This window comes from Lacerta agilis, chromosome 3 (genome assembly GCF_009819535.1).
Source record: "Lacerta agilis isolate rLacAgi1 chromosome 3, rLacAgi1.pri, whole genome shotgun sequence".
NCBI lineage: Eukaryota > Metazoa > Chordata > Lepidosauria > Squamata > Lacertidae > Lacerta > Lacerta agilis.
This window is the reverse complement of record NC_046314.1, coordinates 101,822,929-101,840,299: the sequence shown is the minus strand read 5'-3', so window position 1 is coordinate 101,840,299 and position 17,371 is coordinate 101,822,929. Positions and strand designations below refer to the sequence as shown.

General features: G+C 44.9%; 1 protein-coding gene across 1 annotated transcript in view; it reads right to left on the bottom strand.

Annotated features, from left to right (window-relative positions):
* The window catches only part of ANAPC1 (anaphase promoting complex subunit 1), a 57,736-nt gene extending 42,977 nt beyond the window's left edge, over window positions 1-14,759 (bottom strand). Inside the window, exons 1-11 of the mRNA XM_033144980.1 lie at window positions 14,592-14,759; window positions 12,908-13,144; window positions 10,313-10,474; window positions 9,305-9,356; window positions 8,914-9,017; window positions 7,972-8,054; window positions 6,924-6,997; window positions 4,556-4,701; window positions 2,939-3,159; window positions 1,487-1,693; window positions 250-345 (exon numbers count right to left, since the gene is read on the bottom strand). Coding sequence (XP_033000871.1) covers window positions 250-345; window positions 1,487-1,693; window positions 2,939-3,159; window positions 4,556-4,701; window positions 6,924-6,997; window positions 7,972-8,054; window positions 8,914-9,017; window positions 9,305-9,356; window positions 10,313-10,474; window positions 12,908-13,120 — 1,358 coding nt within the window. The 5' untranslated portion in view covers window positions 13,121-13,144; window positions 14,592-14,759. The remainder of the gene's footprint in view (window positions 1-249; window positions 346-1,486; window positions 1,694-2,938; window positions 3,160-4,555; window positions 4,702-6,923; window positions 6,998-7,971; window positions 8,055-8,913; window positions 9,018-9,304; window positions 9,357-10,312; window positions 10,475-12,907; window positions 13,145-14,591) is intronic.
* Window positions 14,760-17,371: the final 2,612 nt, after the last annotated feature.

Below are 17,371 nucleotides of genomic sequence, written 5' to 3'. Positions count from 1 at the left end.
AAACAGTTAAAGCATTAAGATCAGAAGTTCACGTTCAGGGAAATACTTTCCTAAACGAGCCAGCGGAATGCCAATACTGATGGGGCCTCTCATATGTCTGTGAAATTTCTCATTTACCATGATATGCGAATGAGTCCCCTTTCTGAATGCTAAAACTGGGATTTGCAATAATGTCCAGCTCTCTTTTGGTTATGTTTCCAGTATTTTAGACAAACAATTCGAGAAAGTCACATATCGAAATGCACTTACCGCAACTGAAGCTGGGACTCCACTAAGTAGCACAAAAACTTTTGCCCACAAAGGTCAGTCGTAATAAATACTTTGGAGGCTTGGGAATTCTTCTCTCTGTCAATATTCAAATGATCAAAAGAAGAATAAAATTAGGCTTACTCAAATCAAGTTTACAAATTAAACTGTAGATTATCTTATGCTTCCCTAACAGAGCAATCCTAGGCGTAGGAAAATCTCCCCCATTTTAGTTCATCTCTGAATCCATTTTGCACAATCAGAGTTTTGCCGTCTGCAATCGGGCCATATGAGCTTTACTAAACCTTTCCTAGTACAGCAAACTATCTCTTCTAGCACAACTGAAAGAAATGGAATGCACCGAGAACGAAACAATAGGAGATCCTGTCAAGCACAGTAGCATCACAGGGGTCTCCCCCAACAACTCTTAATGAACCAGAGCTCCTAGAATACTTTAGGGAAACCCACGACTGCTTAAAATGGTATATCACGCTGCTTTGAATGTAGAGTGCGAATGTGGCTGACATCTATCGCGGATAGATTTGTGTCAATCTGAACTTTTTCTTTGGTTTATTGCGGTAGATCATGGCATAAGTATGATGCCTGAGTTTTGAGTTTCCTCTTCCCTCCTCGTTCCTTTTCCCTTGTGTGCTGTATTCTTATTAATTGTGTTTGTTTGTTTATTATAATGTAAGCCTGTGGGTAGGGAATGTCTTGTTCCGATTTAATGTACCAGTAAGCCACTCTGGGAGACATTTTTGGCTTTAGAGCAGGGTACAAAGTAAATAAATAAATAAATAAAACATTGACATAACTTAAAATATGACATGGGATCCTCCATTATGAATCTTGCTTGACCCTGGCAATAGCACACACACACACACACCCCACGTGTGCTTTCGTGCAACTAACATACAGAGAGGCATTCCGCCTCTGGGAGCAGGGGCAGAACAGATCTCCCCAAGTTTTTATTCTTACTTCAGAGCAGCTATTGGGGTGGGACGAGGCACAAAACTGGATCAAGGCAGCGGCACCTCCTAATTTTTAACATTTCCGGGTGGATAATGCGCTCGGCTTCTTAACTCTGCTTTAACCGGCGGACAGGCACGTCAATTCAGACACATACTTGCAACGCTATTCTCTTCTCCAAACTTTATAAACAATAAAACACCCCACTCAAGAGAAAGCAGGCCCCCCTGCTGTTGAGACCCCTTTCTGAATAGATAGGATTATTCCAAACCTTGTGGTAGTGAAGGCTTCCGTCCATAGATGGTCTATGCAAAGCTCTGGAACAATGAGTTCCGTTTCTGGGGCAAAGAACGAGTCCATCGCACTGTTTGGAGAATGGCAGGCGCTGTGCCTCCTGGGAGACTGTGCATAGTTGGAGAAGTTGAATCTCTGCACTCCTGAGAACGAATGCACCCCTAAGGCCGGGGAGTGAGATCGGCTGTGGAAAGAAAACCATTTCCCCCGGTGATGAGTTACACGTCCAACACCCCTTTTTTTTCCACCAGAAAGCCAAGGTGCTCACACTTCAAGACAAGAGGAGGTCTACGTTTTAATTCTCCACTTCAGATCTTCAACTATGAACTCATGGGCTTCTGGAAAGTGGCTATCTTTCAGCAGGCACCAGCATGTATGATATGGAGATAATAATAAAAAATACTGGCCTCACTTTCCACACTGAACAAGGGGATCCAAAGAGCTGTGTGGCAGCCACAGCGGCTTCCAACGCAGTGTAAGAGACTGCAGCCAGGATGGAAAACTGACGCAATCCTTAAGTTTGTACGGAACTGCTTGAAGCTTGCACTTGGGGTGATGGGGAAGAGAAGCAGGCTCTTAGGATCCTCTTTAAGGACTATAATTAGAACTACCGGCAACAGGTTTTATTGGAATGTGTGAATGTGGCCGTGTAGCACTGCAAGAAGGAAGCAATAGGCCCCTAACACCAAGGAGCATACAATCTAAGCCTTCACCAACCTCCAGATGTTTTGCAAATTACAACTCCCAACAGCTACAGCCAGCACAGAAATATTTTTTAAGGTAATGGCCAAGAATTAACAAGGCGATTAATGTTCCAAGGGGGCAGGGAACCTCTACAGCAGCGTTTCCAAAATGCGGAATGTGAAAACTGCAACGTCCCTATCACAGTTTCATAATGTAGGAAGTAAAGAGTGAAAATGGGGGTTGTGTTCAACACAGCACTAAGGCAGGGTCCCAATTAGCGCAAGGATTGCTGCTAGCAGAATGGGATTCTCCAGACCTCTCCTCCACCCACATGCCCCCTAAATCTGCTCGAGGGATTCCCCCAAACTCTCCTGACCAGATTCAGGAAGGGTGCAGGGTGTGCATGGGAAAGTTCCATTGCACTCATGCTAATCTTCGCATGAATATGGCCAAGTTAGCCGAATACCACCCGAGATTCTTAATTTGCCCCAGTGGGAGAGAAAGGTTGGTGACCCAACAAGATCCGAGAGGCTAAAATCTGTTGGGGAAGCTGAAGAGCAGCGAATGCATTTCAGCTTATGAAAGATATGATCCCAACACACGGGAGCTCTGCCTCCACAACCTTTTAAGGCTGGAGTCTGAAGCTGCAACCACCCACAGAAGATTTCAGTAAGCCAGGATTTGTAGCATGCATGGTCCCCGTTATAGTTCTTTGCAAATCGACAACCAAAGCTTATCAGCCTACCTTAGAGCTGCCATGTTGGATATGGAGGGTGATCGGGAGTGAATGCTGGGGGACGATGCTGACCTGCTCTGACTGTGAATAGAGGAATAGTTCTGGAACGGGGAAGCCACGGGCGAGTCACCCTTAGACAGGCTCCGAAGGTGGGCTGTGAAGGAGCTGCTGGCGGCCGCATACTGAGGGGTCCCCACCTGCTCGGAGAATTTCAAGACAGCGCTTTGCTCCTGCAGAGAAGAGCGCAACAAAAATCGGCTTCTGTCGTTCGAAACTGCATAGCTTTCACATAACAGGATACCTTGAAGTACAGATCTAATTTTAAAGCACAGAATCATAGAATTGTAGAGTTGGGGGGGACCCTGAGGAGCCCAACCCCCTGCAATTCAGGAAGATGTAACTGACCCATACAGGAATCCAACCTGCAACCTTGGTGTTACCAGCACCGCGCTCGAAGAAGAAGAAGAAGAAGAAGAAGAAGAAGAGTTTGGATTTGATATCCCGCTTTTCACTACCTGAAGGAGTCTCAAAGCGGCTCACATTCTCCTTTCCCTTCCTCCCCGACAACAAACACTCTGTGAGGTGAGTGGGGCTGAGAGACTTCAGAGAAGTGTGACTAGCCCAAGGTCACCCAGCAGCTGCATGTGGAAGAGCGGAGACACGAACCTGGTTCCCCAGATTACGAGTCTACCACACTGGCTCTCACTGAGCTATCCAGGCTCCATAACATTAAATGTATCTAAAGTTTAAGGGGCCAACTAAATGAGAGGAGAGGTCCAGGATCATAAAAAACATAATACTGGATCCAGCCAAAGGTCCATATAACCCTCCTCCCTCCTCCTCCTCCTTCTTCTTCTTCTTCTTCTTCTTCTTCTTCTGCAATCACTCGTAGCCGAATAAGATTGTCTTCCATGAAAACAGCCTTAACTGTTTTAACGGTGAGTCCGTAAGGATCCACACGTCCTTCCACAGTGGGGACATAGGTTTGCAGGTGGGAGCTGATCATGGTGAGGGTTTGCCAAGCGTGCCTTCCTCTTAGCACGTTTCTCCCTTTCATCCTGAGTTCGAGCGTCTTCAAAGCCCATGACACCTTTGCTAAAGGCTGTTCTCCAACTGGAGCGCTCGCAGGCCAGTGTTTCCCAGTTGTTGGTGTTTATACTTCCTTTTTTTAGATTTGCCTTGAGAAAGTCTTTGAACCTCTTTTGTTCACCACCAGCATTACGCTTTCCATTTTAAAGTTTGGAATAGAGCAGTTGCTTTGGAAGATGATAATCAGGCATCCGCACAACATGACCAGTCCAGCTAAGATGTTGTTGAAGAATCTGGTGATCTTTGCTTCCATATAACCCAGCACCCTGCTCTCATAGTGGCCAAACAGACGTCTATGGGAAGCCCACATGCAGGACCTGAGTGCCACAACACCCTCCACACTTAGGATTTTGAGCAATTAGCATACAGAGGCATCTTGCCTCTGACAGCGGTGGCAGCACAGATCCCCCCAGGTTTCTCTCCTTACTTCAGAGCAGTCATTGGGGTGGGACGAGGCACGGGAACTGGATCAAGGCAGCACAGCAGAGCCTCCTAGTTTTTAACATTTCCACATGGACCCTGCACTTGGCTCCTTACCTCTGCTTTTACTCGACGAAGCGCCCAGATGGTATGCACACTCTGAGTGGCATCGTACGTCATTAGGATGGAAGGCTCGGCGTTGAGGAAAACAATTCTCATCGAATAGTCAGCAACGTACTGTACTCTGGCAGAGCCAAACAAACCTGCTAAGCCGGAGAAAAGTCAGGTTAGCCACCTAAGAGAAAAGGCCGCGCAGGGGGACATAGTTCAAAAACAACATGCGCACACCATCGTAAACATTGGCAACAAGGAGATGGGCCTGGCAAAGGCAGGAGTGTGGTGGTGCAGAACTAATGTGGGGCCTTGTGGGGCTGTAGTAATATTTCTTTGCTTGGGTTATTTTCAGCTTTGGAGACCTATCTATTTCTGTCGGAATACACTTCGTGGATTTTTTATAATCCGCGGTTATTTGTTTAATTTAATGATTATTTAAGTACTATTTTGTGTCTCCTTGCGCTTAAAAGCAAAAGTAAAAGTAAGACTCAGTAGGCATGTTGCCACTGAGATCACTCCGCCTAAAAAGTTTAGTTCCAGAGGTTTTCAAAGTTATCAATGGTCGTTTATTCTGCTTCCCGCCTTTTTTGGGGGCAGCAACAGCATTCCTATTGGTAAAAATATTGGTTGTGATGTCATACTTGGTTATCAATAAAAGGCTGAGGCTCCCCGCTTAGGCAGTTCAGATCTAGGTTATTTTTGGGTTGTTAAGTTGGGACTCAGTTGGAAAGATAGAAAGTATTGAACAGCCGTTCAGTTAGGATTCATTCATTTTAGTTTGACCTTAGTTCAGTTCAGTTTAGTTTAAGGGTTTTTGGGGCTAGGGTTGGCTGGGTTGGACGGGTTGGAAGCGCGGGCAGACGGTAGTTAGGGTCTAGCTTGCGGAAGATCTGGCGGTAAAGGTTAGATAGCCCTTAGACCTAGCATAGGTTAGATTGCGGAAGATTTGGCGGTATAGATCTAGCTAGCCTAGCATTGCGGAAGATTTGGCGGTGCAGGGACTGAGAGTTTAGGGAAAGAAGATTAGAATAGTGGTAGGTTAAGGTCTAAGAGCCTATGCGGGTCAGCCAAAGCCATAAAAGAAACATCGGTGTCTGTCTTTATTGGGGAAAAGGTTTAGTTTTCTAATTTAACTTTAAAAAACGTCAGGGGTTCTTCTCCATGCTTTAACTCTGCCCTAGGTTTATTAGCTTTGCTTTAGTAACAGTACAGGAGGTCGCAGGTCCTTTTAAGATTAGTTTCGAGGCATCCATTCATTTTCGAGGCATCTATCCACTTTCGAGGCATCCTTTCACCTTCGAGGCATTCCGAACGACTCACGCACTCACGCTCCTTCAGATATTGAGGCTTGGCCGGCGCCCGTGCCAATATGCACGCGGAACACTGGCCGCAAATCCCCAGCAACTGGTATCTCGTGCGTGGGTGGCCTAGACCCACGCACGGGAAGCTCCAGCACCGAATCCCAGCATATTTCAACATGGGGGGAAAAACCTATTAAGTCACCTGCATTTTAGAGGATGAGAAACAAGTCCCAATAATATATTAACAAAATGAATGAGCACATATCAGCAGAAGGCTAATTACAAAAACCTCTTCCTGGCACTCCCAATGTGGATTATTTTAAAATTTAGAGAAGGCAGAATTAACCTCTTGAATTTATTCACAGCTACATTTTCCTGAAATGTTCACAGGCTCAGCACCGTAAGATAGTTGCATATACGTTGTATTATAACATTTAAAAAATGTATGTCAGCGTAGTTTATAAATATAATCAATGTCTTTTGTCCTGACCCCTTGGAAAGTATTTTTCCTGTGCGTGCTTGTTAGGGGTACACACACACCCTTCAATTTTCTAATTCTACTACCATTAATGCAACAGAGAGTTGAAACATCTTCAGCAAAATGTCTTTTACTAAGATAAACGGTCAAAGGTTTCTTTTTGGATTTTGGTCTCCCCAATGAATCAATCACATTACAGTCCTTGCTTCAGCTACCAAATACTATAATTGAGGCCTCCAGAGAAAGAGGAAGTGCCATGATTTCCCCTGTACTTTAATCTACTTCCACGAACTGCTAAATTTCATAACTAATAATTAGTGCCGAAGTTTGCTTTTTTCCTCCTCCCTCCCAATCCCTTTACCTCTTGTGCCCTGACTTTTTGATTGTAAGACTTACAAAGATTTTTGCTGCTCTGGGAGCTTGGTTCTCCTAAACAGCAGAGCAAAAAATGTTCAATCGATGAAGCAATTAGTGTCCCAAATTCCTAAATGTCACCAAAAGCAGGGACCAGCAAAACATTAGTCAAGCATCTCCGAATACTGCTCAGCTGGACTTGTTTTTCCTCCTTGTTTTTGAGAATTACATATTTTACCTGCTGACTTACAAACCATTGGTGTTATTTCATCTAACGGATGCAGCATGCTGAACATGGTGGGCAAAGGTTCTCTGAAAAGAAAATGGGACAAAATATTAAGCACTGCAGGCAAAACTGAGGGCAGCAACTAAAGGCTGCACTCCTAACCTGATTTACCTGGGAGTAAGCGCCACTGAATTCAATGGTGCTCACTTCTGAGTAGACATGGTTAGGATCACAGTCTTAACTCAGTACAGCATCCTAAAACTGTATCATGAACTGGTAAATAACAGAAGGTTTGCATATAACGGCAGGCTGTAATTTGGAAAACCAGGAAGTGTCCCCTGAAGCTGGGAGCATAAGGAGAGGCAGGAAGGAGAGACTCTCATTCCCAGTCCTCCAAACCACAACTCGGAAGATCAGAAAAAATGACATTTGAATACAGCCTGTACGTGTGGACTTTAATAAGTTAGGATCACATTCAGAAATCGTTTTTAAGCTGGTTTATGCTTTTAATTTATTTTTAATTTAAAACTTTGAAATGTAACCGCAAAAAAGCAAGATAGGTAAATAAACAAAGTGTGTGACATTATATCTCAGAATACAGTATACAGAACAGAGCAGCCCTACTGATATCATGTTGTGCTTTGCACTCTTCAAACTGATACAGGTTACACTTCCAGGATGAGGCATGACATAGTCACAAAAAACCTGGTTCTTGCAGGTATTCATGCTGTCCAAATACCTGTGTATGCTTCTGGGTCTGACACATTTGTATGTACTTTAAATTAATACCAATTGGCTGCAAAGGTGCCTGCGTGTTTTTCAAGTCAGTTTATTTTCAAAGGGACATTTAACATAACTAGGAAAATTTACAAATTAAAATCAGATTAAAAGAAAAATCTCACGAAATTTTTATCCACTCTGTTAGCTACAGAATTATCCTGCCAAGAGACATGCCAAGGAATGAAGTTAAAGAGCCACAGAATGTGTGGGCCATCACATTTACTAAGGACACTGGACCATCATCTTACCATGCAGTCAAGAATCAATAAAGTCTAATTACCTGGCTGGGCTAAGAGGCACTTCGTGCGAAGAACTGCTACGTTCAAACAGCAAGCCATATTTTGTTGGCCAGACATTGGCTACCTATATGTAAAAAAAGTTATATTTTTAAAAAGATTATTCACATGTTTATATCTGTGATACTTGAAAGCTTCTGATTTTCAGCTAGTTGGCAAATAATGTTAAGGCTTTAGGTAAAGGTAAAGGTAAAGGTACCCCTGACCATTAGGTCGTTGCGGAAGACTCTGGGGTTGCGGCGCTCATCTCGCTCCATAGGCCGAGGGAGCTGGCGTTTGTCTGCAGACAGCATCCGGGTCATGTGGCCAGCATGACAAAGCTGCTTCTGGCAAAGCAGAGCCGCACACGGAAACGTCGTTTACCTTCGCGCCGGAGCGGTACCTATTTATCTACTTGCACTTTGACGTGCTTTCGAACTGCTAGGTTGGCAGGAGCAGGGACCGAGCAACGGGAGCTCACCCCATCGCGGGGATTCAAACCGCCAACCTTCTGATTGGCAAGCCCTAGGCTCTGTGGTTTAGACCACAGTGCCACCCGCGTGGCTTTAGGTACCAGAACACAAATGATTTCTGCTTTGTTTATAAAATGGGTGAGGAACCAAGGGTCAAATGCAGCCCTCCAGGTCTCTGTCTCTCCCTTGGGACTGTCCCCAAGCCGCCACCTCCCACACCACAGGCCATGCCCTTCGCCAGCCCTGCTTTGCCCCCTTTTTTGCCTGGCTGGAATATGTCCTTGAACTCGGATAATGCTTCTTACTTCCCTTCAACAATGTCAGGAGCAGGTGTCGGGGGCAAGTCAGCAATAACTCACACGGCATCTGTTAAATTAACTCTTTATTCAAAGAAATAAGACAGCTCTGGAGGCCAGGCTTAGTGAGCACAGCAACCCTTCCCGATTTCTGAATCTGGTTTTCACATATGCTTACCTGAAATGGCAAAGAAGCAATGTGATCCTTTCCTTCAATGCTGTGGATATTTATGCAAGAGCTCTGTAATATACAGATACACTTTTCTACTACTTCAGTGCTATCTGAAACTGGGGAACAAATAAGCATAATTTAATAACCTTCCATTCAGCTACCCTTCTCCCAAAACCAGACTGCATTTCACACACTTGTTTTTGGGGAAACTATAGCATATTGCAACAGACGGTGCCTTTCAAGTTAGATAATTTATTACTGTTGTTTCTCATGTTTGCACCTGCAAGCAGATTTTAAGCAACTTATGAGGAGGGGGAAAGTGAGGCATACGTATTTAAAAAGAAAGTTAATCATTTCCAGACTTCAAATGAAGCATAATAATAAAAATGAAACGTACCTTCCATTTTGTCAGACTTATCCTTGGGTACAGAGAAATCACACCACAATGCCTGAAACAAAATAAAAATATTCGCCAGGAAGAGTAAACACAGGTCCCGCTATCGGAAGGCTCGTTATCTGAAATCTCAGTTATCTGAACACAAAGAATTATACCCAAACCTCACTACACGAACAGCTGATTCAGATATCTGAACAGCCAAAGTTTGCCCACGTCTTCATTTGCATTTTGCCAGTCGGGGGCATCTATTTCAGGCAGAAACCATGGAAATTCCACTTGCATTCACTATCTGCAAACTCCATCTGCAAGTGCCTAGGCTTATTATATTTCATTTACTTCCTTCAATGTATAGCCAGAATTTCCTCTTTTAATTATCCGAAGGTGGGTTACAAAACAATAAATACATAACAAATCTGAGTCAGGTTAACAAAAACATTTTTAAAAAAAATAAATAAGAGAAGAATTATTTCCGCAAATGTAATAATTCACCAAGCAATACTGGCAAAATGACACAATCCACACACCAGAGCATTTCCTGTGTAACAAGGAATATGATGTTAATATACTCTTTGCACCTAAGTCACAATCTCCATTCATTTTTCATTCTCTTAGCCCACCTTACTCCTGACCGGATTCAGAAAACATTTTATAATCCTAACTATATTAATGAGCAAACAATAAAAATGCTCCTCCCTGCCCCCATGATGTTATTCTCACCTCATCCAGGTAGTGCCAGGAGAGACTCCTGCCTGAAACCCTGAAGAGCTGCTGCCAGTCAGAGCAGACAATACTGAGGCAGATGGACCTGACGTGGCATAAGGCTGCTTCCTATGTTGCTGCTTGCTTATATAAAAAGACCACACAACCCGAACTCCTGCCTATCTGACTGGTCGTCTGTGCCACTGATTCCCCACGAGGCTTTCTCCTAAGCAAGTGCAAGGATAATTCTGGCCTCTGTTCCGTATGCAACTTGCAGCTAAACAAGCTAAACCATGCCAGTTTCCATACCTGCAAAACAGGGCTGTCCACCGTAAACGCTTTGTAAACTGCAGAAGCTTGGCTTTTACTCCCTCTGCTCCAAATGACCATATTGCCGGCTACGTAAAGCTCTTCATCGTACTCCACTTCTTCGCCAACATCACTGATGCCCTTCCTTAGCTGCCAGCTTTCCTGAAGGAGGGGAAATGAATAAGAAATATTAGCAAATGCTGCGTATTATGCTTATTGGTGTGATTTTTCAAAGACTATTTAGTAGGGAACAGGGAATGGTCCTAGCTAGTTGTAGTTACGTTAAGCCGATCTTGCCCTGATGGTAAAAGTTGAACACAGTTCAATTTGCATGGCCAGAAGGAGCACCAAAGCAATTTAAAGGGAAATTCTGAAACAGAATTTCAGCTCGTCAGGATTCATCCAGTGGGACACAGCTAAGAGTGCAGTATGTGCTCTAGTTAGAAAACGATTATTATTATTTTTTAATGCCAGTCATTTCCATAGTGAGGCAATCACCTTCAGCGTCTCTTTAAAAGTAAGTTGCTTGCAGATGGTTTAGGTAGCAAGCGACTATGGCGTCTAATAAATCATCACCGTGATCATCATTATCATTATCATGAAGTGTCATAAAACAACGTTTGAATCAACGGGACCAAATTCCACAAAATCCAGCAGGACTTGAACACACGTAGATAAGAAAAAGAACAGATAGGTTTTAGACGGTGCAGAGCCTTATGGGTATAAGACTGCTGCAGGTGTCTGACACATCTCAGTCAAAGCACAATATTTAATTTGCATTTCTGATGCTGTCCTTCTGCATGTTTTTAATTTCTGCCAGGAAATCAAGGAGTGTGCTGAACATGAAGCTACTCTGAGATGCAAATGAGTACATGAATGCTAAAAAAAATAAGCACATGAATGCTAAAAAATAAGCGCTTGAGATACAATATCAGGGCTAATAAGTAATCTACAGAACAGGGGAAGTAAGACTGCTCCCTAGTGTCTCACTTTCTCTGCAGAAAATTTATTAACAGCCATCTAATCCATTATCCAATCTTTGACAGTAACCAGTTGCAGATAATTCAGAAATAATTTTAATAGCACAAGGGACTCCGACTCCTAGATTACTCAGTCTGCTGCCATCCATGGGTATACAAACCAGGGATTTTTTTAGCTGTGCTTTGAATTCAGTGTTATTAACCATTACGGTAATACTTCTAATGGAAGAGGGCATTAGTTTTCCTTAGCCTGTCCCAAAAAAGCACTGAGCAAGACCCCAATTTTAGCACTAGTACAGGAGAAAGCACAGAAGAGTTCAGCACCATGTTTGTGCCTGTAACCAGTCAAGAAATATGCAGAGCTAACGTTACGAAAATGAGAAAAGAAAGGAAATACGCAAAGCTGGAGTTGCATGAGGCTGCAAGCGCTCGTAATTCATGTTCACCATATCTACAGTTATAATCCACCACCTACAACCTATCTGTTCGTGTTATTAATGTTCCTTGAGTGTTCACTAAAGTCTAGGTAAAGGTAAAGGGACCCCTGAACATTAGGTCCAGTCGTGTTCCACTCTGGGGTTGCAGCGCTCATCTCGCATTACTGGCCGAGGGAGCCGGTCCGGGTCATGTGGCCAGCATGATAAAGCCGCTTCTGGCAAACCAGAGCAGTGCATGGAAACGCCGTTTACCTTCCCGCCAGAGCGGTACCTATTTATCTACTTGCACTTTTGATGTGTTTTCAAACTGCTTGGTGGGCGGGAGCTGGGACCGAGCAACGGGAGCTCGCCCCATCGCGGGGATTCGAACTGCTGACCTTCTGATCAGCAAGCCCCAGGCTCTGTGGTTTAACCCACAGCGACACCCGCGTCCCCTTATAATCCACCACCTACAACCTATCTGTTCATGTTATTAATGTTCCTTGAGTGTTCACTAAAGTCTACTCATCAATGAAATATCAAAATGTGTACCACCTATTCCTACGACTTAGAAACTATTTTAACAGGCCGTTGTATTTTTCTATCACATCTTCTCCTCTTCCTTTCCTCACCGGCTGATCATTTTGATTCAGAATCATAGAACTGTAAGGGACCACGAGCCACAGAATTGGATGGGACCATCTAGTCCAGGGGTCCCCAAACTAAGGCCCAGGGGCTGGATGTGGCCCAATCGCCTTCTAAATGCGATCCGCGGATGGTCTAGGAATCAGCATGTTTTTACATGAGTAGAATGTGTCCTTTTATTTAAAATGCATCTCTGGGTTATTTGTGGGGCCTGCCTGGTGTTTTGACATGAGTAGAATGTGTGCTTTTATTTAAAATGCATCTCTGGGTTATTTGTGGGGCATAGGAATTCGTTCATATTTTTTCCCCAAAAAATATAGTCCGACCCCCAAAAGGTCTGAGGGACAGTGGACCGGCCCATGGCTGAAAAAGTTTGCTGACCCCTGATCCAGTCCAACCCCCTGCAATGTAGGAATCTTTTGCACAGCACAGAACTCGAACCCACAACCCTGAGATTAAGAGCCTCATTCCCAACCAAACAGAGCTATTCCAACAGAACACACTGGCACATAGGCTTTGTCTGGTTTACATGCTGACGCCAAAGGCAGCTCTACCTTGTGTTTCTCGTGGATCGTAACTTCCTGAAGGGATCCCACCAAACCAGCCGCTCCGTCCGACGACCAAAGTTCCGAGGCTGGTTGCAGCTGCCGAAGTTGCAGGTTCAGCGCATTCGGGTGGTGCTTGCAGTGGTCACGGCCGAAAGGGACAAACTCCTGCAAATCCCCTGCTGCAATCATCATTACCCTCTCTTCATAGATGTTCGACATGAGTTCCAAATATCAACATTATTTCTGAGGAAAGATCCAATATAGAAGCACAGGTGGTTTCAAGTGTGACTTTTTCAGAATGCATTAGGCTGCCCTCATTTATCATTATCACCACCAGTCCTTCTTTGGTTTAAAAAATAAATAAAGGTACCGGTACTCATATTGTGATAGAAACGCCCTGTATACCTGAAGAAGTGTCTCCACCCTCATCGTTCAGCCCAGACATCCAAATCGGCCCTTTTATTGCACTTAAAATGATCAACCTACACTGAAAATGTTTGAATCAACTGGAGCAAGCTTTTATAATGGAAGTGCACTGACTTGTAACAGATGCTGTGTATTAAAGGAATATCTTATGGTTGGCAGAGTAACCGCACAATCCTAACCATGTATCCTTAGAAATAAATCCACTGGACTTCAATAAGTTCTCTTAAGCGACTGAGGTTAGGAGTGCAGCCTAAGTTAAGCACTGGCTCCAAGCATATGTTCTAGGTTACACATTCCTCATAGAACTGTAGAGTTGCAGGAACCTCAACTGAAGCTTACATCACAGGTGGCCATCCAACCTCTGCTAAAAAACTTCCAAGGAAGAGGATCTATCCAAAGTTTTAAAAATAACACACCACCTGGTGTGTATCTTGTCCTTTGGACATATGATGAATGGGTAACATAATAATAATAATAATAATAATCTTGTGGTTATTTTGGGAACCCAACTCAACAACATTCACAGTGCAATCCTCTTACGTGTTTACAATTGGATGTCCAACTGAGCTCAACAGCACTTACTCCCAAGGCAGGCTTTGGTGTTTCTTATGCTTTTTACGAATATCCCTGTCCTCGCACAGGGTTGCTGCTGCCGTTTGCAAACCCAAAAAGCTTGACACTTGTGCCCCCCCCCCGCCCTTTCCATACATCCTCCTTGAGGAGTCCCGGCAAGAAGAAAACTGGAAACCCCAATCGGACAAGGAAGAAAACACAGGTCACTGGGATGCTTTTCTCTACCAAAGAGATTGATTTTTTATTTTGTTATTATATGCATTTTGTAAAAATTGTAAAACACACACACGCACACAGCTTGCAATCTCAAGATGAGGGGCGGTATAAAAACCTGAATGATAATAAAAAATAAATAGCAATAACAACCACAATATATCCAATATTTAAATTATTATTATTATTATTATTATTATTATTAGGACATGGAGAAATCACCCTGCCCTCCTCCAGGTCATCGGGCGAGGCTGCAACCCCGCATGCCTCTTTGCCCGGGAGGAGAGCCATGCCAACTCGGCGGCTTCCTCCCGCGCAGGGCACGCGCCGCGAGCGCGGGGCGGGGATGCAGATGCGCGCGCGATAAGGAGCCCCGATTCCGCGCGGGAGGAAGCGAGCAGCGGGAAGGGATGGCTAACGGGTCCGAGGGAGGCAGGAGAGGCTGGGCTGGGGGGGGGGCAACAACTGGCTGGCGAACCTGAGTGACACAGGAAAGCGCGGTCGGCTGCGGGCCTGGGCTCCAGCGGCTCCTCCCGGTGTCTCTTGCCTGGGTAGCGGCGGGCGGGCGGGCGGCGCGGTCTCCCTCCGAATTTCTCTCAGACGGGCGCCGCCATCTTGGGACTCCCATCACCGCCCGCGCGGCAGGCCGAGGGCGGGACTAGCGCGGGGGACGCCGCAAACTGGCCAGGGGGAGAAGCGCGGGCGGGCGGGGAGGGGGGTTGGTGGCGTTGGGGGTTGGGGGTTCCCACAGCTGCGAGGGCAGCAAAGAGAGGGCAGCGCAGGGCAACGGTCCTGTGGCAACAAACTTAGTTGGTCTATAGGGTGCTACGGGACAATTTTTTATTTTTTTATTTCGGCTGCGTCAGACCAACACGGCTACCTACCTAAATCTAGGAACTAAATACTTTGTTTCTTTGCTGCTGTCAGATGAGCTTCATCAGATCAGCAATGCAAAAAAAATGAAAAGCGTGAGCTGCCGGGCGGGGTGGGTGGGTGGGGGGGAGAGAGAATAGGGATCAAAGCGACTAGGAACAGCCTGGAATTTGTATTAGGGGTAGTTTTACAAATTGCATGGTGTGTATTTCAGTGGTCTTTTTGCACATAGCCCATAAGCCTGTGGTTGATGAGTGTAGCCTAGAAATTGCACAAGCAATTAAAGGGGACGGAGAGAACTTAGCTGCCATTTCTATGGCAATAAGAGGGAGAGGGTCACACACACACACACACACTCACCTGTCCCACCACCATTTCTCAGTCCTACTATGCTGATTCAGCAGTGTCTCTCACACCAAATGTAACTGACCCATAGATAGGACTCTAGGAACTGCAAACAGGTTATATGTGCCTTCTTAACTTGCTCATGTGTCGCTGAAACTCAGTGGACTTTACTTCAAAGTAGCCGCACAAGGAGAAGGGGACGACAGAGGATGAGATGGCTGGACAGTGTTCTCGAAGCGACTAGCATGAGTTTGGCCAAACTGCGGGAGGCAGTGAAAGATAGGCGTGCCTGGCGTGCTCTGGTCCATGGGGTCACGAAAAGTCGGACACAACTGAACAACAAAAGCCGCATACATAGTATTGGGCTGCTCCACACATGCAGGTGTTCGATTCCTGAGGTAGTGGCATACACTGTACCACTTCAGGCTTCAGGATGCATATCACTTATTTAATAAACAAATAAACACAGCTACTTTAGGAGAAAAGGTCTCCATGTTATGGATCCTTCAAGATGTGAAGCCAAGGGAAATTAACCTTGCCAATAGTTCTTGCTATTATTTCTTAGTGAGGATACAAGATCTTCTCCGTATAGTTCCTCATTTGAGAAAGGAAAACTACTCACTACATATTCTTATTATGTCACATGCTGCCCTGTTGAGTCCTGGAACTGAGATCAAGGCCCGGGGCTATGTTCTGGGGAGTCCTGGCCGGAAAGTAAACCAGCTGCAAGCCCAGTGACGCAAACACACTGAGGTGTGAAGGTGGCAGAAGCTTGCCCAAGAGCTGAAAGGTGATGTAATGGCTGGCTGCAGCCCTAAATATAATACTTACTCCACGGAAACGGGAGAACCTTCCTTCCAAGTAACAGCCTAATTCTATGTAGAATTAGGCACACAGATTTCAGTTGTCATTATCCGTGCCTAAATAACATCATTGGACCAGGCAGAAAAAGAGGTTGAGTTTGGATTGTAAATACAACCGAGCTAGAGAAGAAGAGGGCCTTGAATGGTGACAGGGTTCAGCATTCCTGGGCACCTACTGAGCCTCATATCCCAGTAGGGGGCCCACTGCCAATCCCTGGAGCATCTCCTTGCTGTTGCTACCTGTTCAGTTGCCCTCTCCAAGCAAGCCAAAAGGTAGGGGGGCAGCGGCCTCAATCTGGGGGTGGTGCTGGTTGAGCCCAGAGGACTTTGAGGAACCACAACAGCCATTGAGGCTAGTGGAGCCACCCTTTCCTCACTCTTTGGAGTAACGGATCTGTGTTAAGTGATCTTGAGAACTAGACACCGTCACAAGCCTGGGCAGAACGGTTCCAAAACTAATGGCAATTACCATGCAGATGCTGTAGTCACATCTCAGTGCCAAATGCGCCCTCAAATATGTGCTGAGATAGCACTGCCTGATCCAATGAGCTTAATTGCTCACACATCAGCTCATAGGATCAGCCTGATAAAAATCCACCACCACCCCCACCCCCAATTTGAAACAAAGTAGAGTTCTCTCCTTGCTTTCAATAGCGCATGTTGCTAAATTAACAGTGGTTGTCTTGGTGTTCCAGTAAATGGCTAACAAGCACACATCTCGAATTTCAACATACCCTCATTATTTTCCTGGACACTTATTAGTCCAAGTTACTTTCACCAAGTGGAATACAAAAGCCACAATTATGCAAGCATTTAATAAGGCTCAGCTACGTAAAACCCCTCTTCGTGGTGACAAGTCCCTGGAGTGGACCCAGCAAGTTAACATGCCAAGCAATGTCCGTTGTAGTTTGTGAATGGGACTCTGGCTTCTCATTGGGAACGTAGGGGTGGAATCTATTCAGGTGCTCAGCCCCAGTGAACAATACATTCTGTGACTATGCTCAAAATATAGTCGTTGTTTTGCTGCTGTTTTTTTTTAAGTACCTTGCTCCACTTTCCAATGCTCCCAACTTACACAAATTCAAAAACTTACACCACATTCACATTAATTAAATGAGAACTGAGTATTCCATTTTTTGGAATACTGGGATAACCAATGGGAAGTTTGCATCACATG